The following is a 26353-nucleotide window of genomic DNA, read 5'->3' on the forward strand; positions in this document are numbered from 1 at the left end:
TCTCTGACGACATAGTGCGAAATGGCAGCAACCTTTTTCCATCTAATGTGGCCTTTCAAAAACATTTCACACAAGATGCCAAATTAACTATAATTTCTACTCATTCAGGGTTGTCCATCTATTGACCTCGTATAATGCAAATATGCAAAATCTGATCACATTGTTTTGCACCTCTAGCTAATAAAAAATAACTTGTATCTTGTGAATAGTAGCTGGAAAAGTATTCCACTTAAACAAACAAACAAACAAACAAACAAACGTTTTTACGCATTCCATTCAGTCAACAAAATTAATGCATCTCTCTCTCTCTCTCTCTCTCTCTCTCTCTCTCTCTCTCTCTCTCTCTCTCTCTCTCTCTCCATCCTCCCCCTCTCTCTCGCACTCTTACTCTCTCTCTCTCCCTCCCTCACTTTAGGCTTCTCACCGGCAAAACACAGACGCACGTATGCACTTGAGAATCTCTTCTTTCCAATTTTTTTCCCCCCAAACTGGAAGGAATAAACGCTGAGGATTGACTTAACCCGTTTGGAACGTCCACCTGCCACCCCCTTTTGATGTCATCTTAAACAGGTATGCTGTATTCTTATTATATCCCCTTCATCCCCAAATGCACGCGGATGTCCTCATTAAATCAGTCTCGTTTCTGTTAAATCTAATGGTTGAGCTCCCTTATTGCCGCATAATAGGATATCAACAATTGTGCGTTTCTAGTTGCGCGTGTGCTTTTTGCCTCTACGGCACAGTACGGAGAAAAATGGTTCCAGTTTTGTAAATGACCCTCGTTAATGTGCGTGGATCTTTGGCTTGGCTTGTTTACCGATCTCTACCGGGGGAAGAATTACATCGCGGGAGTGCTAGTTGATGTGGAGGCGGAAGAAGACGTGAATTAGAAGAGAGAGGCTTTGTGCGTCCACTCGGTGCCGATTTGGGTTGACATCATCATGCGGGTGATCGGAACCTTGCAGGCTTCGCTCGGTTCTCGGTGAAGGCGCAGTTCGCTCTTGGCTTTTGGGTTGTCATGAGCAAGTTTCCTGCGGCTGCACCGATCAGCTGTTTGAGTGTGTGCCTAAGCTTGTCAAACACACCCACTTGTACAGTCATTACACACCCACATGAACGCGAGCTCACGCACTGCTTGGACATGCTAGCAGCATACTGTGGAAAAAAATGCATTTGGATTGCTGTAGGCCTACAAGCTCAGGCTTGTATATCTGACTTACAAATAATTGCCTTGGGGCTTTTATTTGGTCAGCAAACAAGCTTCTTATTTTTTTTCATCTTTACAGGTTTCCAATATAATTATTTCCTACAACATAGGACAATTATTATTTTTTTTTTTGGTGGACGAAGTACTTTCTGCTTTAAAAGCTCATTACTTTACTTGTCTCATCTCATTTTCTGAACCAGTTATACTCACTAGGGTCGCGGGGGGTGCTGGAGCCTATCCTGGCTGACTTTGGCCCAGAGGCGGGGGAGACCCTGAATTGGTCGCCAGCCAATCGTAGGGCACAAAGAGACAAACAATCATTCCCGCTCACACTCATACTTAGGAGGAATTTAGAGTGACCTATCAGCCTACTGTTTTTGGAATGTGGGAGGAAACCGGAGTACCCGGACAAAACCCACACAGGCCCGGGGAGAAGGTGCAAACTCCACACAGATGGACCGGCCAAGATTTGAACCCAGGACCTCCACTGTGAGGCCAACGCGCTAACCACTCACCTGCCGGGCCGCCATTCATTACTTTATCACCACTTAAAAAAACTAATAACCTTCCTGTATGGAGTGTGCATCTTCCTCCTGGGCCTTTTCTTTGGTCATTCCGGGTTCTGCACGTATCCCAAAAACATTGATGGTTGAGCACTAAATTGTTTGAAGGCAAGCGTGAATGGCTGTTTTTTTAAATTATGTCTTGTGATTGGCTGGCAACCAATTCCCCACAATTGGCTAAGATAGGCTCCACTACCCTCACAACCTTAGTAAGGGAAAGCATTACGGAAAAGGAATGAATGAGTGAATTCCTGTGAATCCCAATGCTTCAGTGCAGTGTTCATTTACTGTTATCCTCTTCATGATAAAAGGAATTTGCCCTAAGAAGTTACTAAGTAATTAAAGTATTGTCAGGGTAGGCAACATAACTCACACACCCTCTGCAAGCACATTCAATGTGCTATTGCGACATACGACCTTGCATATTCACACATTGGAACATGTCAATGATTTCACTTTGATTATCTTCTGTAATTGTGAGGCAAAAATTAAAATCGCAGTTAAATTTCCATCAATCGCATTGCCCCATCCAATGAGGTATCCCCAAACTGTACCCACAAATTTGGACATGAAGGTTTAAAAAAAAACAAGGCACATTTTATTCCACATGAAGAGAGAAAATTGAATAAAAGGATTAGTTTTTCCTTTATTCCCATGTTGGTTGGTACAGTTCTGTAGTCTACTGCATTGAGAAAAAAAAAAAAAAACACCAGCATTCTTGGGCCTTAATATGCAGAGCACAATTGTTCTTCGTTTGTGCCTGCCCATGCTCTACTGAGTGGCTTTGTTAAATGATTAATTTAATTGGCCGACTGTGTTGTTGTCAGACAGCAACACGAAGCACAAACAGACACACATTGTATGCTGCATCATCTTTGCTTAGTCAGCATGCATTCAAATCCTGCATCGAACAACCAAGAAATCTGGCATCGGCCATCTTTTCTGCATGCTCTTCCGCATCTAAATAGGCTTCATGACTGAACACAGTATGAAGCATCCCAAATCTGTAAGATGATTGGCATTTCTTCCTGCCTTTGAATATCCACTCGGGTTTAAACAAAACACAACATTTACCATTCAAATGATGAAGTTCCTTTTTTTTTGCACAATGATGTACTCGTGGGGTAGAGCACTGGATGCTAATGTTCTTGTTAGATATTGCAAGAGATAAACATTTTGTACTTAGTATCTTAGCACTCTCTTGATTGATTCAAAATCTGATCAAAGTTTGAACTAATCTTTAAAGCTGTCATATTTGATTTAATTGATTTGTGTATTAGAAATTAAATATCGTCCCTTTAGTTTCAATCACTTTCCAATTAGGAAGTTTCATTTTCATTTAGTATATTATTATTTTTGTTACTAATAACACATTTGTATTGGATCTAATTAGATTGCAAGGGATTACTTAATGAAGTGTCTGGTGAGTGTATATTGTCTTGTAATTGATTATGCATTTGAAATTTAATGGAGCTGAGACTCACACCGATCATTTATAACCCCCACGCCCCCCCTTCCATCTACTTGTGACGTAGCTCTCTATCTGTATTGATAAGGGCTTCCGTTCTAACATTGGTATTCATTCACTGTTTTGTGACCATCATAGTCTGTTCCCTTTATGACCAACAAGAAAAGATGGTCTTTTTTACTTTTATTGAGTTATGAATTCTTGTTCTTTATGGCATCAGCATTTTTAGTGGGAGCTGGTATGAAACAGTACCCCGAGCAACAAAAGCTGATGGTTATGCTGACTCAGCAGGTTTTCTCCTTCATTTCTCCTTTCTGTTGTACACCAACCATCATTTTCCGTCTCTCTTTTCGAGTGTCCCGTTTAACAAACCTCCACACTTCGAGTTGACTGTGTTTTTAGCTGTTATTTTTGCACTGCCCTTAATTCATGTTGGGTTTTCAGGTTACCCACATCCCATGCTAGTGAGACGAAGTACTACTCACATATACAGAAAATGGACATACTGTATACACACTCAAATTCTCTTAACTAACTAACAGCTCTAATGGTTCCTTTAAGTGAGTGCAAGTTAGTTCTCCGATTTGATGTAGTAATTATTACTGACTAAACAAATTGCTGTTGGCTGATGGCAGGTTTGTTTGCTGCAGATGACACACAGGCTACTCCCAGTCCAGTTTAGCCGGTCATGGTTGTCAACTTGTAAAACAGGTTGAATATCCATTGCTGGCATTGTGCCATTTGGTTTTGTTGGCTCAGTTTGTTTGGTCTGTCCATTCATTCACCTAATCTTTTTTGATAAATCTATACCATCTATACTCTATACTGCTATCATGTATATCATCCATCCATATTCAACATCTCTTACAGCCTTTTTATGGTTGCGGCAGCTGACTTTGAGTGAAAGGCATACTTACTGTGTACACATTTTGCGTGTTGTCAATAATATAGGCATTTTCAAGCAAATATTATGTTGCGTAATGTTGCAAATATGTGTTTTGCTATCATAACAATTGTGTGGATGGTGGATTTTCAAAATACAGTAAGGCTTCAACTGTTTTTATCAAGCTGCTTTTGCTGTTTGCAGTACGCTTAAGAGTTTCTACTATTTTTCATAAACACACATGAAACCAAATAATGCTTTTAATGATAATAATGATAACAAACAAGCTTTATTTATCGTGTTTTACTTAGTTCCAAGACTTGAATAACATAAATGAATGGTTTACATTCGAGGTGTATCTTAATGACATGAGGGATGCACTCGTGCTTGCCCTTACTTACAACACTTGTTTTGCCAGACGTTCTGAGGCGATGTTGAGAAAAATCTCAAAGCAATATTTCTTCACCATGAAAGACATCAGAAGCAGATGTGAGCTCTCCCTGAAGCAAGCAGTGAACACGTTCAGAGAGCTGTGCTAAACAGATCCCATTTTTTTAAAATCAAGATGTCTCATACAGGATGCCCACACTAGTTTGCATTCACATCTACATGTTATATACAATTTGATGACAGAACTGCCATATCCCACTACAGTGAATATCTTTAAGATCTCAATAACCTAATTAGATTTTAGAGCTGGCCCTAGCCTCACATTCTGTAATTATTACAAGACCGCTTCCTCTGTGATTACTGCTGCTGCAGTGCAGTGCTAGTCGAGATCTACAGTGTCTTGCATTATCTGCATCAAGAAAGAGAGCTGTTTGCAGGTAACTAATTAGTATTCCGAAATGCAGAGAATCAACGAGATAAAGACTCCTCACGTCTCACTGGTATTTTATCATGAATAGTATTGTTTTGATAGTGTAAAACAAGAAGTCTTTTGTGTGTATTTATAAGGCCCTGGTTAAGGTGATATGATATTATAGTTGGATGTCTATCAGCAAAGACCCTTCTTATTTACATTTTTTTTTACTCCATTCTCTTGCATATGACGGCTTCCATGCCATATGCTGTAGCCAGGTGCCACTTTCCCCCACGGATGCCAGGCATTAAGCTCCAAATAGGCCATGACAATGACTCAGGGTGATGCTTAAGGCACGGTTGGAAGACCAGTCTTTTGCTTGTGGCTCAGTTCAGTTGGTGAAATGCAATACCATCGTAGCGCTGTGGTATTTTGCATGAACGTGGTGGAGGCATCTTATAAAGCCACACACTGGCATAGAAAAGCAACAGACCTTTGCAAACACATTCTGCTGTGTCCACAGTTCTCTTTTGACTGTGAACAAGATTCAACCGAGAGTGTGTAACAAGCAAACTCACACCCTCTTGAAAATGCCCTGGGCTGATTCCTCTTTGCTTGGTGGCTGTCTGGCACTGTAGTTTACCATGTCTTGCAACTGTTGGGTCCAGCTGATTTGGATCTGTCCAATGGCCAAGTTTGGTTCAGTGTTTCTTGCTAACAGTCAAGAACCAAGATGTAATCTTTTGGCTTCAATTGTTACTTTGGAAAGTGTGTCTGTCTTTTTGTGCCCTGCAATTGGCTGCCACCAATTCCCTGCCTGGTGCCTGTAGTTATAGCTAGGATAGATTCCAGCACCCCCTGCAACCCTTGTGAGGACAAGTTGTATGGAATTGAATGAATAACTGTTACTTTGGGAAGATAGAAGGCGAAAGTGGAAGGATTTGAGGGTATTTTTTTCCTCGTCTAAGTCGCTGTTATTTATCTAGGGGTTTTCTTGAGCTTAATCTAGTGTTAAATAGGTTATTCACTAGACTTAGCTAGAAAAAAAATCATCCACGAAATGGATTTTGTTCTGTTCTAGCGTTGAATTAATCATGTGTAAAAATATGGTACTGCTGCCCATGGGTAATTACAGTGGGACTCCCTCCATTTTTTTCAGCTGATCTATACCAATGTCTGGACATAAAACAGTAAATAATCGTAACTGTAACAGAAGGGGAACCAGAGAAGAAATGGTTTGTCTTTCAGGGTTTATGATATCAACCGTTTATTGGTTGATTTATATTGTCCGATATGACTACTAAGGGCAAATAGAAATAGAATTATGATATTTGTGGCAACGGTTACATGAATAGGCCTAATTCAGTGTTGGCTGTGTCCTTTGTAAGGCAGATAAGCACATTGGTTGCTATGTGGATCTCGGGATGTACTAATGTTTTTTTAATGAATTGAAGGGTATTATGATACAACATTTCAAACTACATTTGAGCATTGTCTATTTGCGTACTATTTTTCATGTTTCATGTTGACATTTGTTTTCATTGCTTTCACAATGAGTTTATTTATGACATTTTTTGTTCATTTTCTGACTCAATAAGTGTCAGTCACGCAAGAATTATCGAATCGAATTATTGCATTGACATTTAGCTATATATAATGCAATAGTAATATTTCTACTGGCCACCTAAAATCTGACAAGGTTCTACAAAATGTGCTGTACGGTCTATGTATGTACTATTAGTAATATATTAATTGTTCACCATTTAGTGAAGGGCATTGCAACCTTGGGCACATATTCAGAATCGAGTCAGGTTTTCCAATTCTTTCATCTGTCTCCAATTTAATTAAGAGGTACGCAATAGTCTAAGAAAGCAGAAACAGAGGGCTTTAAGGAGTATGCATGTATGCATGTGGAAGAGCACTGGCTTAGCTCAAAGAATTCGTTGCCATGGTAACAGCACAGCACAGTACAGCACAAAGTATTTTTCCCCTTACACCTGATCATCTCACTGTGTGGAAAGACAGGCAGAGAAACTCAGTGGGGAAGAGCGACAAAATCTGATAAGAATGTGAGAGTTTAAACACTGTATTTCGGGAAAACAAGTGTCAAAAAGAAGGGAATCGGACATTGTGGTGCTTTGACTAACACTATGTCACCATGTATTCCTTATTTAGCAATAGAGTAACTCAGTGCTAAAATCAGATGAGCTAAAAAAGGTCAGGCCAAATATATGATCTGTCAAATTCTATAATATTCTCATTATTTTAGATCTTATTTCTTTAACTGCTGGGTTGCACTCTGGTTTTCTAAGGTTCTAACGAGTCATTTCAACAAATCAAGCAGACACCAAGATAATTAACGAGCCCTCACTTGTATGGCATGTAATTACAAAAACACTGTAAAACTCTCACAATACCCCTAAGGTCAGCTAAATCCAGGACTTCATTAAATGACTTGCTTTTATTTAGGATCAATTAGATGCCCTCATGTTTGCTTAATTAATTTCTGCTCAGAGGCAGCCCACGATTCCTCTCGAAGATTTCTAGATCTTCATGACCAAGGCGTAGAGGACCACATACAATACAGATGAGCCAATCTAACTGTGAAGAGGATGGCTAAGACACTCTGTACTTTTTCTTTTCTCTCTGCCTTCCTCTGATGTTGTACCCGGTAACTACAAAAATAGCTTGACATACGAGTATCCCAACAAACGAGACATTTGAGACACAAGAAAAATTCCGACCAATTTCTGCTTTGAGATACGAGAAAAATTTGAGATACGAGGTTACCAGATAGTTCTCGATGTGGTCGAGTATGCGAGAGGGTGCTTACAAGACCGGCTTTGCTCCGTCTTTCCCGATGCATGTCCCTCGTGTAAAGATATTGAATTGATTTGAATTGAATGCTTTTATTGTATTAATATCCCACAAAGATTGTATTTACTAGTTATGGGTGCAACTGCTACATAACCTTAATAAACTGGAATGTGTCTGACGAGCACCATAATAAGAGGAAAACTAGCATTTGCATTGAAATTTACATCACCGGATGTGTCTTTGTATGCTATGTGTACAGCTTCTCTGCATGGATCCTTCTTTATCCTCCCACTAATGAGACATTGTCTCAAATGCATTTTCTAAACACTACTGAATAGCTCTGAGACTTAAGGGGGATACAATTATTTGTGTGAAGACCTGTAATTACAAGTTAAACACCATTTTTAAGCTGTCAATGTTTTCAGTATTTATTCCTGAATACAATACATGCCCTTGACAGTATTTTCTTACCCTAACCCAAAAAAGCAATTCATGGCAGTTTCCAAAAACATACACTTGGATCTTGAAGAGTTTTTCAATGGAAGATTAACAGACAAATTATTTCATGTAGTATGTGAGACAAGCTTGGCAGTGCTAAGTGTCATGCTGTCATTCATTAATTCATTCATAGTTTGCACATACTTGACATCAGATTTTACAACAGAATAAAAACCCTGTCTTTGAAATCACCCCCCCCCCCCCCCCTTCTCTCAAAACCATTACTGTCACAACTTCCATTCATGGCTTTCACATGTTTGACAGCAGAAAGTACTTAGCAAATGCACTCACTTTTTTCACGATTTGTAAAAAAAAAATGGCCATTTTCCTTTTTATTGCATCAAATTAGTATATATTTGCTATTCATGTTTTGTTTCAGTTGTGTTTTTGCTCAAGTGACGGAGGTGTGTGCTGTGTGGCCGAGACAAGCCAGGAGTCCTCCAAGACAGCAGGCGGCAGTGGCCGACATGCATGAGCCGAGCCTGGGTGGCAAAATGCCCAAACAGGTAGAATTGTCCACCTCTCATTTTCTGAACCGCTTTATCCTCAATACGGCCACAGGGGGTGCTGGAGCTTATCCCAGCTGTCTCCAGGCCAGAGCCACGGGATGCCCTGAATTGGTTGCCAGCCAATCGCAGGGCACAAGGACACAGACAACCATGCACACTCACCCATACCTAGGCGCAATTTAGAGTGTCCAATCAGCATCCCATGCATGCTTTTGGAATGTGGGAGGAAACAAGAGTACCCGGAGAAAACCCACACAGGCCCGTGCAGAACATGCAAACTCCACACAGGTGGACTTGAGCTGAATTCTAACCTGGACCACAGAGCTATGAGGCCAACGTGCTAACCACTCGCCCCACCGGGCCGCCTGTAGAATTGTTCTTAAGACAAAAAACAAACCACTGATTATTTATAATACTCTGGAGTCATAAAAGAATGCTCATCTCAATTGCTAATACAGATATTTTATTGTGGGTTTCTTTATTGACAGGTTTATGTCACATAACATGGATGGACTTGTTATGCTTGATGTTGTACTTATTTTATAATATTATATTAATAATTCAACTTAGAATGTTGTATTATTATGGTGTTGTTAGACTAAAATTATCTATTTACTTCTCTGCTGGTTAAGGAACAGAATTCCAAGTTTCTGGATGAACAGAAAGAGAATGATGACACATCTGAGAAGATATCCCCAAATGAAAACCTCAAATCACCACAGAAAACCTCCAGAAGACATAAAGTAACTCCGTTTAAAGTGGATCTTCTGGATATGTCGGATTACAAAGGAGAAATTGAGGTACACGTTAAAGTCCAAATATTTGTGAAAACATAAAATACTTAGTCTTCACACTTTTTGTTTCACCTCTGTAAATGATTTTTTTCCACTCTTCGTGTTATCAGTTTCTGTGGGTAGTTTACAATTATATATGCAGCACAAACAACATTGGGTGGATGGAAGAGATACGCATTAACACACACTTAAAGTCTTTCCACACATATAGTACATCTGTTGTTTTCCTTCAGCAGCGGGCAATGACATGAAAGGAAGATGAAACCATGCACAACATATCCATAAGAAGACATCCAAGTCAATTCTGGTTTAGACTGTTTATAATGAGCTGTTTCTACCAATATTAGAAGAGCAAGTTACATGCTGGATATCATGATGCCATTATATCACACTATTTAGCAATATGTTGTATTTTAGAAACAATTACATTCAACACAACTCCTCTTCTAGCTAAATTTAATAATCCTCACATTGACTACAATAGTGTATGTCAAACACTACTAGCGTTCAACTAAGGAGACATTACTGTAGCTCCTTCAGCACCCTCTCATCACTAGATTTTCATTTGGAAGCTGTACTGTATGATGGTTTTCTAAGATACTGAAATATGTTTGCAGAATCCCTTCCCCTTTTAACCTTGTGCGTTTTGACTGAGACACAAAGGCCGATAGGCGATTGAGCTGCAACGCATTGCACACTTGAACTACTCTCCGGTCCTGCCCATCTTAACATAATAGAGAACATCTGTTTTTGCTGACATTTGAAAAACACCTGTGTCTTTTGTCATTGTAGAAACACTGCAGAGGACAGGCCTTGGTAGATATGGTGTGCGAACACCTCAACTTGCTGGAGAAGGACTATTTTGGTGTTACCTTTGCAGATACAGACACCCAAAAGGTCAGAGAATTGCTCACCACAATACTGTAGTGACTGATTTGAATGCATAAATATCAAGAAAGCAATCAGTATTCCTCTCACTTGTTCGTATGTCTCCACTGCATTAGATGTGAATGGAAAAAAAAGCTTTGCCAGATATCATTTGTTCCCTTTAAATCTATGCTTTGAATAGAAATGAAAATGATTCATTTGCTTCATGATTCATCGGCTTGGTGAGGATTCATTGAAAATGAATGAACTCATTTTGCAAGTTAATCTTTTTTTTATTAAGAGAATGAATCAAATTATTTCATGGCTGAGTGAATAGCTGTAACTAAAGACAGCAATGTGACAATGTAACTAAGATAATTTATCAGGGCTACTAATATCATCAATTATTATGGCCAATGCATAAACATAAAAATAATTCTGTTGGTCCTTTTTTTTTTAGTTTCAACTAAAAGACATAACATCACTTTGGGGTAAAGGAATGTTGTTTGGAGATGTTCTAACATGTAAAGCCAAGCAAGTTTATGTCTAAATTGTTAAGACAGCTGCAGTCTCAATATTTGGTGCAACAGCATTAGCAAAATGTCAGATAGGTGAATGGAAAAATGATTTTGAATTGATTTGAAAGAAATGTGTGCGTTTCCCCACCCTTCAACTATGTGAACATTTGCCAATTCTTCATCTCTCTGGCTGATTTAGAGCAATGTGGGTAACTAGGCATGCACAAGGCAGACTTATTATCATATAATTACATAATTGTCACTGCAGTAAGCTGAGGGGGCCTCACTGTCTGTTCATGTTGTTTGACAGACGTTGTTCTCTTCAAAGGCAACTTTGTGATTGCACAACAGGCCCCAGAGGATGAGCCTTCCTTTTTACTGTCAGGAAGAAAAAAAACAGAAAAAAAAAACATGACAAGCTCAAGTTCCCCTTAAATGTGGAGTACTTCTTCTGTGACGTCTTCTTTACAGTTTACTTGTTACATATGGGATGATGATGTTCTTGATCATATAAAGGAGCTTCACAGTAAAGTAATTCTACACTCTTAACTAGCTTTTAATAATTGATCATAATAATGGCCACCATCTTAGTAAATTATCAATAAAATATCTTAATAATATATGATATAAAATGAATTTATGTGCTCCTATCCTTTTATATATATAATTTGCAAACACTGTTATGTAGCATAAAGAGCAATCTTATCCGAGCAGATATATAAACAATTAGAAATATTGTCATCTAAATATTTTTCATGTTTATATTTCTTGCCAGATTGTTTTTGCATAAAGAAATCCATAGACAATCAATTAAATTCCTGATGCAAATAGTGAGTGAAATTAGGGTTTGGGGCCACATAGAAAAAAAATCAGTTTGAGTTGGCTTTATTTAATGATAAAAATAATTTCCATCTTTAATCCCTTGTGCAGGTTGATATTGTGAATAATTGACAGAATAATACTGAATCCAACAAAACATTTAAAACTGAGAGGATCACAATAAAGCATCAAAACAATGCTTCTAGGATGTAAACGATCATGACTCCATGTTACATGAACAACTATGCTCAGTTGGTGAATTGGATTCAATCTGTTTGGCATTTACTGATATTTTTTTGGGAATAGATGCAAATTTGAACATAAGGTAGAATACAAAGGCAGGATCAACAGAGGATAATAACCATACATTCAGGTTTACTCATAGCTGTGTGCTAAATACACATTCACTGTTTATTTTGCTGTTTATGAGTGGAGTAGGATTTCATTTGGTCAATAGGCCTCGAGGAACTCTTCTCGCGACAACATGATGAATCATGCCACTGCTCACAATTTAGCTCACTGCCTTATCAAACACCCTAAGTTCATTGGGGTAAAAATAATTCATTTTGCAGAAACAGATGCTTTCATTAGATTTCCTCTCTGCACATTTAACAGCTCAACAGGGGAGCCTTTGTCTTTATTCAAACATATGGAAAGGCTTTCATTAGGGACACCAGTTGCAATTAAAGTGAAATGTGTCACCAGTGTTTGTAATTGTATATCTTTTCTGCCCTGCATGAATCCTGCCTTTTTTCTTCCAGAATTGGTTGGATCCCTCCAAAGAGATCAAGAAACAGATGCATAGTGAGTATCTAAACCAGGAAGTCAGGATAATCTTGTTTTACTATTTTAGTCAATTGGTATACATAATTTCTTTGCAAAATGGTTTCATTTACCCTCAGCAGTCTCAAAATGTAGGCATACTATACAATCAAATCAAATTAAAGATCTAAATGAAATATTGTCAAATATTTTTCAGTCGTTTTACTACATACACTATTCAAATTTTAGTCATTTACCAGTGGCATTTTTGTCAAAACTCTTATTCCCAATGATTGGTAGCAAATCAAAGCTGTTCATACTTCTTTTTTCTTTCTCAGTTTTTCATCCTCCAAATGCTTTTTGAAATGATTATAATTATCTTCGCTTCTTTGGCCGCTGCTGCTTCCTCTTGCATTTCTTTCTCCAATGTTTTCCATTTCAACATTCTCCTCAAGCACTCAATCACAGCAAAGTGTAGATGCATTACTTATTAATGTAATTGCCATTTTTACATGACTAAGTCCAAAAATGCTCAATGGAAAGAGTTTCTTGACAAAGGGGAAAACAAGTAAGATTTCCCTAATACATACAAGTTTTTTTTTTCTTATATGCTGCCATCCATCAAATCCAAATAATGTTGGAATTAAAAACGTTTACAGGAAGCTGCATTATTCTGTGTGCTTTTCACAAACCTTGAAGAGGAAAAACTAATCATTATGTGTTCCTCCAGTAATTGCATAAGGATTCTAAATGCTGATATGTATGCAAGGCACTTGCAGATATTTACAACGACAGTAGTTGGAACGAACAGCTTTGGTAAAAGCATTTTCCCTATATGCCAAGTAATCTTCTTTGTCAGGGAGAGGTTGAATTTCGGTGCTTGTAGAGAAATTAATCATATTATGCAGGTGTGCCTGAAGTGTCAGGAGAGTGTACATTCTTTATTTCTTCCTAGGACAGACATGACAGCAATGATCTTTCGGCTCTCATTTTCTCTGCAGACAGTCCATGGCACTTTGCCTTTGCTGTCAAATTCTACCCTCCAGACCCCTCCCAGCTCACTGAGGATATTACCAGGTAGTCTTTTAAATATGCTAATTCAAGTAGAATTTCAAATAGTTAAGGGTTAAAACCGGATTGCTTCTACTAGGTGATGGTTTACCGCACCGAATACACGTCAGAGTTTGCCTTTCCTCGGCCTTGTGACTGCCAAAGTCCTCTTTTCTCACTCTTTTCTCATCTGACAGGTACTACCTGTGTCTTCAACTGAGGGATGACATGCTGTCAGGTCGACTGCCGTGCTCGTTTGTCACATATGCTCTCCTGGGATCCTACACAGTCCAAGCGGAGCTGGGCGACTATGATCATGATGAGCATTCCTTGGACTATGTCAGCGATTTCCATTTTGCTCCCAATCAGACACGGGAACTGGAAGAAAGAGTGATGGAGCTTCATCGAAATTACAAGTACAAGTCGACACACTGTTCTTCAAATCTCACATCAATCTAGTATCGCACTATAGATTCTTATGATGAGTTTTGCACTTGCATGAAATGTCAACAGTGTGAATCATTTGTCATTTGCAAGCATATTCCCACCCACAGAGATAGCCAGGGTTTGAATGCTGAATACTTATCCATTTTTCTACTCAAGTTGTGACACATAAGGGATTGAAAAAAAAATAAGACTGTGAACATGCCTGTTGATGTTAATTACAGATTTTTCTACCCACAGGTGTATGACTCCAGCAGAGGCAGAAATTAACTTTTTGGAGAATGCCAAGAAGTTGTCCATGTATGGGGTTGACTTACATCATGCTAAGGTTGGCAGAATGGATTTATAAAGATGACATTTTCAGCCATTCATGACTAATTTGTTTGCTAACTCTGTCACCTTGCAGGATTCGGAGGGGATTGACATAATGCTTGGTGTCTGTGCTAATGGCCTGTTGGTATACCGTGACAGGCTGAGGATCAATCGCTTTGCTTGGCCAAAGATACTTAAGATCTCCTATAAAAGGAGCAACTTTTATATTAAGATACGACCTGGAGAGGTATGGCATCTGCTGAAAAATAATTAGCTTTGGTAATATAACAAAAGGCAAATTACCATTATCCAAAAGCAATGGTCCAATATAGTCGTTTTGTTTTGTTTGTTTTAGAGCAGAGGTGCCAAACACATTTTGGTCTACATGGCAAATTATTTTTGAAATTTTCGGATGGATGGATGTAGAGACATTAAGACAAATAGATGGAGAGATAGATGTAGTATGAAGGACAGCTCCATCGGTTATCTTCCATCCTGAAAATCACTGTGTTAGGTTACAAACAGCAGGCCCAGTCAAGCGACAGACACACAGTGAGCCTGTGATTTGGCCAAATAAAGAGCCTCTTCAAGAGAGTTTGCTGCAGCTGCAGCCATGAAGACCTCTCTCTCTCAATTTCTAAACTTGGGATGTTTTTAATATTTGTATTCTTGTAATGTAGCAGAAGGCAATATAGACTGTTAAATGCAAAGAAGGCAATTTAATTGAACGTTCATTCGGCAATTTTTCTAATTTCACTCTCAATTAACTTTGTCAACTCAGAAGAGAACACCCAATTAAAGAGAACACAAAAATTGAGGACAACTGAAATATTCCATTTACACTCATACTTTTTTTTTGGGTTCTCTCCACAGTATGAGCAGTTTGAAAGCACTATTGGTTTTAAGCTTCCTAACCACAGAGCTGCTAAAAGGCTATGGAAAGTCTGCATTGAGCACCACACCTTCTTCCGGTAGGTATTGATTTAATCTTGGACCATTGTTAAGCTAAACAAAACACACTCGTGTGTGTACAGTTCTTTCATTTCATTTCACCAACAATACACAAGTCATTGTACAGGTTCATCAAGTTCCAGTAATGATAGTAATAATATCAGTGATAAATATAAAAAATTCAAGAATGAGATGAGATATAGTACACTAGATGAGTAAGATAAAGATGTACAGCAACCAAAACAATGTAACATTATGAGTTGTTAGCTACAGCTCAATGACTACTCTAAACCGCAGAGGAACATATTGCAATGGCTTGGCCTAGGAATTGATATAGTGTTTTAATTTGTCTTAGGGAAACTACTTGAATTCCTGCTTCAATGCAATATCTTTGATCAGCTGACTTTTTGTGAGCACAAATCTTACATAACGAATTTGCTTTCACAGGTTAGTTTCTCCGGAGCCTCCCCCCAAGGGCTTCTTAGTGATGGGCTCAAAGTTTCGATACAGTGGGAGAACACAGGCTCAAACAAGGCAGGCCAGTGCTCTGATTGATCGACCAGCCCCTCACTTTGAGCGGTCCACTAGCAAACGGCACCTGCTCTCCCGAAGTTTAGATGGAGGTCAGAATATCATTCAATGTGCTTTGTGCAAAATGTATCTCGTTGAGATCAAGGAAGATTGTTCTTTTCACCAGCAGAGTTCTCCCGGCCCTTGTCAGCCATGTGTGAGAATCACGATGGCCTCTTCCATCATAGCAATAGTGAACAACGTCATCTCCACAGTCCTTCCGTGGATGAGCAGGAAACTGAACTGGAGCCCAGTTTGGAACAAGACGAGGAAGATCTGGAGCAGGAAGAAGGCGACGATGGAAATGTCAGTCCAAGCAAGAAGAAAGAAATTATGGTAATACTGCACTCCTTTTGACCTTTTGTACACTACTTAGGCTTGTTGACTTCAAGTCAACATAACAAAATGCCATGTTAATGCTAGTTTTACTGAATCTAACGCTATCTGTTGGTTATCTAGTGGTGGAAATTAAAAAGCAGGTTACATTTTCAGTTTCTAACAATAGTTTTTATGTTTTGCTTTTGCTGACCAAAAGGAGGACGCTGGGTCACCAGTTGACAGTAAACGGGAGGTATATTACCTGGTTATTTAGTTTATGTCTGCCTGCTTGTAACTCATCAAGGGCCTTTTGCAACAAATTGGCCTCCCCTGTCTCTTTCCATTCTGCCCATCGGACCATCTTCCATATAAATCGTCCTCATTGGAGTGCCATAAGGTTTCTAATTTGTATAATTTCTTGTTAGCTCAATCATAATAATTGGCCCTTGAGCCATAAAGGCATGCCAACAAACTGAAAAAATACTTCTTTTCTAAAGGTGAATTTGATATTTTACGAGATACAATGATACATATTTCAGTGTATAGTCTTTCATCCATAAGCACAAACAGAATGTATCATTGCTTCAACCCTTTCTGTTTTTGTGATGCTCTCTTTCTGCATCGAATAGTCTTTAGCCATATCTCGTTCAGTTTTGCATGCATTCACCTCCACAATTTGTCATCAGTTTAAGATGAGGGAAAAATCGCTCTCACATACAGAGAGACTATCAACACCTTTAGTGCCCAATCACATTGGCTGCACACCCAAATTATCAGAAATCATTAGACATTGTGAGAACCATCTTACTTGTTGAACTTGTACTTTCATTTGTTTGGAATCTTCACCTTCAAACATGATTTTCAGCTATATCTGTCAATAAACCCATTTGATGCCAGACACATGCAAGCACAATTGGATGGATTGTGACAGAGTGCTGCCTCCATGATGAAAATACATTCAATATTCCACTCAGAATTCACTCTACTTTTCACACTCTCAGCATTGAGCGAAGTTGACGTACTATTTTCAGATGCCAAAACAATGACAAAAACTACAGGCACTGAAATTGCTGCTTTTCTGGTTAATGTGTAAAATGGTGGGCTCTCAATATGTGTTGTCATAAGATTCATTCTAATGTTTGCTTGTTTCTCTATTCTTTTGTCTTTCTCTATTCACACATTGCTTTTCAGTTTCTCGATAAGACACAAGATGTCTTGCTGAAGCACCAGGCCAGTATCAATGAGCTGAAGAGAGCCCTGAGGGAACCCAACAGCAAGCTGATGAGCCGTGAGAAGCGTCTGTCAGCATCATCGCCACCTAGCACACCAGAGAAAAAGGCTGTAAGTTGAAGCCCTGGGTGGGAGGGGAATAGAATATTTGAAACCTAACGTTGACCACTGTAAAATTCCAAATCCGGTCAACTTTGGTCCTTTACATTTCATCAAGGTGGATTTATATTTCTGTCATTGTCACTCTTTTGTTAAATTATCTAATTCATTAGCAAGTACGTCTTTCGATTAGTTTTCATATTTTTAATGTTGACATATGCAAGTTCCGTGTTACTTACTCTCATAAGGCATGGGCCTCTTCCTTCTTCTAACTATGGTCAAGTTTTTATTTTTACACTTTATAATTATGCATACTTAAGGAACATTTAAAATGTCTAATTATCTCACCCTGTATGGTTTTGTGAGTACCCAAAGAAAAAAAAACATGCTGACACGCAGCTAATTCCACTTAAGAAGTCCTAGAGATTGACCCCTAAATCTCAGAATTATGCTGCGGGTGAGCTAACCTGACATGTGATTATCTAACAGGCGTCACAAAAAATAGATTTTCAGATGGTAGGTATACATCTGTTGTGGATTAGGGTCCTTGCAAATGAAATAATTACTTTACAGGACCCCAGCAGCACCATTTTATCACGAATACATTTCCGAAAGTATTGTCATCCCCATTTTTCCCTCTTTTTATAAAGTTTGTTTTGGTTGGGCCTCAGAAAATAACTGCTTTGCGTGTGAATCATCAAACACTAGCGCATAACAGGGTAATCATCTAACTGACTTGTTATTCTGGTTTGAAGAGACACGTAATGTTCCCTTTGAATGAGTCAAAGAGTGGCTAACAAACTTGGTAGAATTCACACATCTGGGTTGGTTTGTTTTTAGTCATTGGCCAATCATTTTGCTTTGGTTTTCCAACATGGAGTTGCATGTTCATGTTGTTTGTTCCTTTTTTAGGAGACAGGTTCCTTTTGTCGTTTTTTTTTAGTTAGAGGACTAATGTTTGTTCTTCCTTCTCTTTCAACTTTCCTCTTGTTGGCCAGTTGGTGGCAAAAGACCCTGTTAACAGCTTGTCTGTTGAAGGGTTCATCCAGAAGAATGTCACCACTTCACCTGAGGTTGAATGTTTCTCAATTTTTCTCTATGTGATGATGTGAAAACCCTTCATACCATGCGTAGTTTGCTGAGCTCATTCTATTATGAGAGTAAAATCTCATGAATCCAAAACATACTCACTAAAACTTCCATCGATCATCGACAACAGATTATTTGTCAGTATATTTCTTTGATCTAACTTTGTTTAATCTATACCAACGTAGGGCTCTGAGGATTGGGTATTGATTGAATACCCAGAAAGTTATCAAGACCATGAATGGAAAGTGAAAGAAAATAAGTCTCCTACATTTGATTCATCTTGGGACAGAAACAAGCAAGAACAGGAGATAAATGTTACCAAGATAATGCCTATTGATGTAATGGAGTCTGACAGAGAAGAAATGAAAAGTCATATCGATGAATTTCCATCAACAAAATCACCCCAAGTGGCAGCTGCATGCTACGAGCAGTGGCCCACGAACAAAGGTCGTTTTCAGATTCAATTATCGGCAAATACAGATTCGTGTGGAGATCAAATTCAGAGTAAACAATCGGCAGCTTCAAACTCTGAAACAAAAGACGATCTGGATCACCTGACATCAATGCAGAGAACCCAAAAGAGGAGACCTCAGAATTTAAACCTAGCAATGCCTCCAGAGCTTGTCGAGGAGGGAGGAGGACGAGGAGATTCTACTGAGTTTCTGGACCTGGACAATACAGAAACCAATTCTGAAACAGGAAATGATAATCAATTAGTGATGGCAAAAGGTGATAAAGAAGAAGAATTCAATCAGCCGTTCGGAGTCTATGACGACAGTAAAGTGGAAGGGGTGGCAGCAGGAAATAGTCAGGATGCTCCCACTCAAAATGCAGAAGCAGTCAAAGCAGAAATCAATGGACCTGGGAAGATAGAATCTGAATGTTCATTAGCAAGTGGAAAAGCGGAGTGCACAGTGAAAGTGAGAGGAAAGGGCTTCATCGACAATAAAGAACTGGCTGAGGTAAAACTGCGACAGGTCAGAACTCACGAAAGAAAAATAAGTAGTTCCGGCGACGAGGATATTGAAAGTTTAATGGGAGATCGACGTCACAGGTCATCTCTTCACAGACTCTCGGGCAGCCATCAGTCTGAGATCACCAGAATTGTTCCGCTGAAGCCAGAAAGATCAAAGAGCATAGCATGTAAGGATGAGAAGGAGAGAGCAGGGCAGGATGAGCAAACTCGCGTCTTAAGAAGAGAATACCGCTGGTCGGTCGGCTCTCCGGAAGGATCCTCAGACCTCAGCTGGACTGATGTCTCCACCTTCCATCCATCACTAAATACCAATCTGGAGCAAATGACTAAAGAGGAGCAACCCGATGACAGCTTTCAACCAAGCCGAGGGTCTTGTGAAACTCAGATGTTTGGCTCCAAAAATTCCCCTCATTCTAAAATGATGCCACCAGCTCCACCAGTTAAAACCAAGAAGGCTCGGGAATCAGGACTAATACTGCGGAATAGCAGGAATGCTGTCAGAGAGACAAACCAGCAAGCCGTCAAGAAGAGGCACTCGGTAACTTCGCTTGGCATCTGCTATTCAGTCCGTTGAAGTACAGCATCGCATGAGCTTCTTTAGACTTGCACGCCATTTGTTTTTTCTTCATTTTTAGTGCAGCAGACAGTCATCCATCTTTACTCAATGTTAAGAACAAGTTATGTTTTTCTTTCATCACGGTTGCATGACAACTATACTGACTACACATCCATTACCAAAGCCTCACGCTATCATTCACCGCATCCCAGTTGGCAAATCTTAAGTGTACACTTATGCTTTCTGGAAAAGGATTCTAAGCAACAGTGGAATTGCAATAAGTGCAGTTCTACTGTCATTGCCTTGTTGTCCTTAATGTTCGATGGTGAATTCCTTCCCAAAAGCCACTAGTGTTGAATCTTTTTGAGGAAGTCTTAGGGAAATACACTGCATTTCCGGGCCAAACTCAATGAAATCTGCACTAAAATAGGTAAAAATAAAAGTACAACTCCACATGGAACCGACCGGGATTTGAACCCAAGTTGTCAGTGCTGTGAGGGTGTGAGGCTCACACACTAACTACTTAGGCCACGGGGCCTCCTTAACTATCTGTCTATATTAGCTAATTGAATATTTTGAGCGATGTAGTGTTCCCACCCCCAAAAAATAGCATTTACAGAATCACCATTATATATATATATATATATATATATATATATATATATATATATATATATATATATATATATATATATATATATATATATATATATATATATATATATATATATATATATATATATATATATATATATATATATATATATATATATATATATATATATATATATATATATATATATATATATATATATATATATATATATATATATATATATATATATATATATATATATATATATATATATATATATATATATATATATATATATATATATATATATATATATATATATATATATATATATATATATATATATATATATATATATATACATATACATATACATATACATATACATATACATATATATATATATATATATATATATATATATATATATATATATATATATATATATATATATATATATATATATATATATATATATATATATATATATATATATATATATATATATATATATATATATATATATATATATATATATATATATATATATATATATATATATATATATATATATATATATATATATATATATATATATATATATATATATATATATATATAATAAGAACAATCTACATATATATAAATTACAGACACTGATGTGAAAAGGATGCCAGTATTTTTTTCCGAACAACAACATTTAAAAAGATCAACTGAAATGAAATAATTCATTGATTCTTCAAAGGAGTATTCATCTATTATTCTCTCTAACCTCACATTGATAAAAAGCTAGCTCACAGGTTCGTCTTATTGTTGAAAGCCCAGCAGGCAGTGGACCGCTAGACACATCACTCTGTGCCATTCCGATTTACAGCTTTCATTCCACTGTAGCTATCATTAGGACTGTGCAATGTCTTTGACACTGATATGAAAAGAATGTGAAGTGAATAGACCTAAAAAGTTTCATCATTTCTCAACTTTTCAGTCCAGTTCTTACGCAGGCATGGGAATGATGTTGCATGGGCTATGTGTGCAAACGAGTTCATGTGCAAGCGCTGGTTGTGGCACATTTCTGGAAGATTTTTTGTCAGTGTTGCTTTGTGTTCATCCTCTAGCATTACTAAATCTGTGTAGTTAGAGCCCAGTCACTGGGTAATAGAATGTTTTTGGACTTAATTCCACATCTAATGTGCTATTTCTTCTGTTTTTACCTGTAGGAGCCCGTCTCTGCTCCCTTTGTTTATGATGATCCGTTTATTGATGCCAAGGTTGTTCATTTGTATTCAAATTCATTCTCACGTGTTCCTCCCTTCATCTCTATCCCTCCAGGCACTCATTTTCGGAATAACTAAAGCAGACACATTTTCTGAGGCAAAAAGTACTTAAATGTACCATAGTTCTTGACACTATTTTGCATCAGTTGAATGTGTGGGTTTTTTTGTGGGGCACCAGGATGTTATTTTACTTTTAGATATCGTTTTTTGTTTAGATAAGAGTACTTTTACGCTCACATCAAAATACTCTTGGCTTAAGATCAATGTGTAGGAGCTTTGATTTGCATAATATACTAATTTACTTCCCAAAAAGACTATATCAAACATTTGACTTACTTCAAAATAGCCGCTATGTTTTTTTTCCTCTAAACTTAGACTTAAAATAAAACAAAAATATTTTTCTAGTTGTAATAGGGAACATTTTGGGGCTTCCTTTTGAAATCCATTCCCCATCCCAAAGTGCCTTATCTATTGCAGCATGTACTGAAGCCCATTACATCCATCCCATCATCAGTCTGTAGTCCCACTATGTAATCTTAGAGTGGCAACTTTCTATGTGTGCCCCTCCCAGAAGGAGCTCAATGACAGGAGGCCACAAACGATTGTAGTCCCAGAGGAGGATCAAGATACCGTGGCCTGCCTCAAAGAGGCTCATCTAGGCATTGAGCGCAAATGCTCCAGTATGACCGTCAGCTCCACATCCAGCCTCGAGGCAGAGGTCGACTTCACCGTTTTAACAGAACTGGACTCCTGCTTGGAGGACGCCACTGAAGGCGTGTCTTCTTCGGGAAAGAGACAGCAACAACCCGAGGTGGGACGGGAAGACTTTGAGGAAACATCTCGCTTCTACTCTGCGCGGCTGATGGGTCAAATGGATAAATCTCCCTTAGAGGATAAACTTCCCGATGAGAGACTGTATCATGAGGTAGCCGGATCATCATGTGCTCATCCTTCATCAACATCGCCTTGTGAATTCATCCTGCCCACCTGAGTTGGTTATTTGTTTGGGCATTCCATAATACCCACCTCCACAATTTTAAACAATCTCATTTTCCCCTTTAAGTCAATTTCTTTTTTGTTTATGAGTTAACAGGTCCCTGCTGCATTTCCATTTGTCCTAAGCAAATTCTGCATGCAAAAAAAAAAAATGATTTCTCATGTTAAACAATTCTAATATTTTATTTTGTCAGCCTCCTGTGGGAAGAAGAGATCCCAGCGCCGTGTCTATGGCCCAAATGCTCAAGAGATCCGACTCCAAGCCAGAGTCTCACACAAATGGGTCAGAAGAAGTTCAAACAACAGTCACGACTGTCACACAGCAGGTAAGTAATCGCTGCCGCATTAGTTAAAAAAAGTACAATTTGAGTAAGTTCAGGCCAGATTATATTGCCTACCCAATGAAAGGAAATCAAACTCTATTATAAAGAAAATAAAAAGTCACCTTGAAAAGAAGACTGTACGAATGAACTGTAAGGATTGCCTTGTCCTTAAATTGAAATTTTTGCTTATTCTATTTGCTGAATATGCTGGCAAGGACATCCAAGCAATAGCTGTATTTTAGCACATACTGTGGTATTAAGGAATGTGCCAAAAATGTTGATATTTTTTAACATAGCAGTAGACTGCGGTACCCTCACTGCAGGAAGGAGCGCTTCCGCAGATCCTTCCTCCCATCAGCTGTCAGGCTCTTTAACCAAATAAAGGCTGTGGGTTAGGACCTACTGAATTCTCATATAGTATACATGTGCTTCTATATATATGTATGTGTATGAATATATATATATATATATATATATATATATATATATATATATATATATATATATATATATATATATATATATATATATATATATATATATATATATATATATATATATATATATATATATATATATATATATATATATATACTTCAGCAACACGGTTACTTATTTATATATTTATTCATGTATTTATTTATTGACTTACTATTAACTCCCTATTTGTGTAAAATGCCTTTTCTATTTCTGCATCCTCACCGTCTTCCTACTGCAACAAAAAAAATTCCCGAATACGGGATGAATAAAGTTATCCAATCCAATCCAATGTCTGAATAACACTTGTATCTTCAATGCAGAGGCTGTCCTTCACCCGAGAAACTCCTCCAGTTAGCCTTAAAGAAAATGGTTCTCCCGTAAGTGTTCAAGAAAAACAAATCAAAACACACTACTCTATTTGTAAAGTTGATTGTCAGCTAGCATATTCACTTCAGTCTTTTTATATAATATATAACTTATTCTATAGGTAAAAGCCTGCACTAAAGATCGAGAGTCTATTGTATCTCCATTGAACATCACTGCAGAAAGTGTTACTACTGCAACCACCACGCAAGTAACCAAGGTAAAAAAAAGCCTTTATTCTACAATTTCACAATCACTTACCGCTAACTTAATAAAACCTATATTTATATATATTTCATACTGAAGACCGTCAAAGGAGGGTACTCGGAGACCAGAATTGAGAAAAGGATTATTATTACAGGAGATGATGATGTCGATCAGCATCAGGTGAGAAACAGTAATTATATTTAGAATTTTTTATTTTATTTGATTTTTTTTAACGGGAATTACATTTATAGTTATATATATGATATAAATTTGATTTGGGCTTTCCTCAGGCCCTTGCTATGGCGATCCAAGAGGCCAAACAGCAGCACCCCGACATGCTAGTGACAAAAGCAGTGGTTATAAGGGAAACTGAGTCTCCCACTGAGGATCTACAGCAAAAGGTAAAGGAAAACTAAACCATCCAACCGTTTACTCTAGCCATCACAGGTTAGTTTTAGACAAACGTAAGGAAATGTTCTCTGGTTTCAGTCGTGATTGTTGTCGATGGCTCTTGAGGCTGAAGGCATGAGAGGAGCCGCTCGCAAACCTGCAATGAGGACTATCAAGTCTGGTCAGGTGTACGTACACTTGAAAGTGTTCCACAAAGCAGTAGATCACCGCCCGTCTTTTGAGACAGCCTACTGTGACTCTCTTCCTGTCACAGGCAGTCCACCCCTTAATTAGTCAGGAGGAATCAGAGGTTTGAGTGATGAATTTGTTTTGAAAACATTATGAATCATTGTTGACTTTTTCTGATTTTCTCTTGTATTTCTCTTTGAGTGCGCACCACCCTGCCACATTATTCTTGATTTCAAAATTACTTCCTTGTAAATTTCAAGTCTTCCTTGTACCATTATCATAACGTATGAGTAAACAGTATTTAACACACAAAAAAATTGGAAGGAAGAATAGCTATCTTTGGTGGTACAGGTTCCACCTTGTTATCATTCGCCTTTTGCTGTCTTACTACCTTTTTACATCTTTATCTATCGAGAATCAAATTTATGCCCAATGTTTGCAAGATGCAGTAAGTAAATATGTACATTAGCAGATTGTTATTATATCTTGCATGATTAAAATGCGGAAACAGTGAAGGCAGTTAAGACAAAAACATAAATATACACTCGTGTTAAAGAGAAATACTTTTCTTTTTGAGAAAATGTATGTGTACAGAGCAAGGAGTCTTGATGCCATTCGATAGAGGCAGTTTGTAGACTTGATAGATACATTTAAAAGTGACTGCTTTGCAACCATTGTAACCATTGTATGACAACAATTGTTACTTGTTTTCATTTTTTTTTTGCTATGATATTTAATACTTTCTTTTAAATGGTCTGTTTTAGGTGTGAAATTTTTAAAGGCAATTTAGAAATGTTGATGCTAATGTTTTTTTACGGTTTTATTTAAAAAGAAACACTTTCTTTTAGTTTACATAATTGAATCCAATCTGTATACATGTGTGGTTTTTGTGGAATTCTTTGGCATTGATTGGAAACATGCAGAAATGTCAAGATTGTTGGATGCTGAGCCAGAAATTCACCTATAAATTGTTACTTAACTTAATTGAAACTGTCATATTATCCTGATTGGAATTATGTCATAAAAGGGTGGATACAAAAAAAACTGCCCACCCCTAATTAAACAATAGCTTTCTGTGATACAGTCTTCAGATGGAGATACATTATTTTAAATCACAGATAAAGACACCTGGTGCCTGGTCATTTTTGTGGTAGAGTTATGTTAAATATCTGACAAATATAGTAAATAACTCCACATACCCCTTTACATTTACCCTGTAAATAAATAAATGGTTAAGGAAATAGTTGAATCTTCCAACAATTTTGCATAGTTAGCACTTGTTATGTTTGCATCGATGCATTCCAGCATATTGTTGTCAATTTCTGTAAGCTTCAAAGTCAACTATTTTACAGGGTTTTTTCTTCTTGCTTTGTATCCTTACAATTCTATAGTCAGTAAGTTCAGATTTGTAATTATAGCAGTTTGGGTTAAGTG

General features: G+C 37.8%; 1 protein-coding gene across 3 annotated transcripts; it reads left to right on the plus strand.

The window, feature by feature from the left end:
• Positions 1-447: 447 nt before the first annotated feature.
• On the plus strand, positions 448-26353 carry LOC144203617 (uncharacterized). 3 transcript variants are annotated; one of them, XM_077727151.1, is made up of 24 exons: positions 448-570; positions 8618-8744; positions 9380-9547; positions 10334-10438; positions 12507-12549; positions 13509-13584; positions 13755-13973; positions 14242-14329; positions 14408-14560; positions 15187-15284; positions 15712-15887; positions 15962-16170; positions 16370-16405; positions 17344-17493; positions 18480-18554; positions 18756-20084; positions 21915-21965; positions 22543-22896; positions 23162-23293; positions 24091-24147; positions 24258-24353; positions 24440-24520; positions 24631-24741; positions 24830-26353. In XM_077727151.1, the coding sequence occupies exons 2-24, from the start codon at positions 8706-8708 to the stop codon at positions 24833-24835; spliced, it is 3852 nt and encodes a 1283-aa protein (XP_077583277.1). In that variant the 5' UTR covers positions 448-570; positions 8618-8705; the 3' UTR covers positions 24836-26353. The 3 variants fall into 3 exon arrangements, with proteins under 3 accessions (XP_077583277.1, XP_077583278.1, XP_077583279.1); XM_077727152.1 differs by lacking the exon at positions 16370-16405; XM_077727153.1 differs by lacking the exon at positions 16370-16405 and having other exon boundaries at positions 15965-16170.

Source organism: Stigmatopora nigra, chromosome 10 (genome assembly GCF_051989575.1).
Source record: "Stigmatopora nigra isolate UIUO_SnigA chromosome 10, RoL_Snig_1.1, whole genome shotgun sequence".
NCBI classification, from domain to species: Eukaryota; Metazoa; Chordata; class Actinopteri; order Syngnathiformes; family Syngnathidae; genus Stigmatopora; species Stigmatopora nigra.

What these genes read in the sequence shown, in the direction of transcription:
- LOC144203617 (XM_077727151.1), top strand. Translation starts at nt 8,706, where the DNA reads ATGCATGAGCCGAGCCTGGGTGGCAAAATGCCCAAACAG. An exon ending in CAGTTGACAGTAAACGGGAG is followed by an intron (nt 16,406 to 17,343) that starts GTATATTACCTG and finishes ATTGCTTTTCAG; the next exon opens with TTTCTCGATAAGACACAAGA. An exon ending in ATGAGAGACTGTATCATGAG is followed by an intron (nt 22,897 to 23,161) that starts GTAGCCGGATCA and finishes TTATTTTGTCAG; the next exon opens with CCTCCTGTGGGAAGAAGAGA.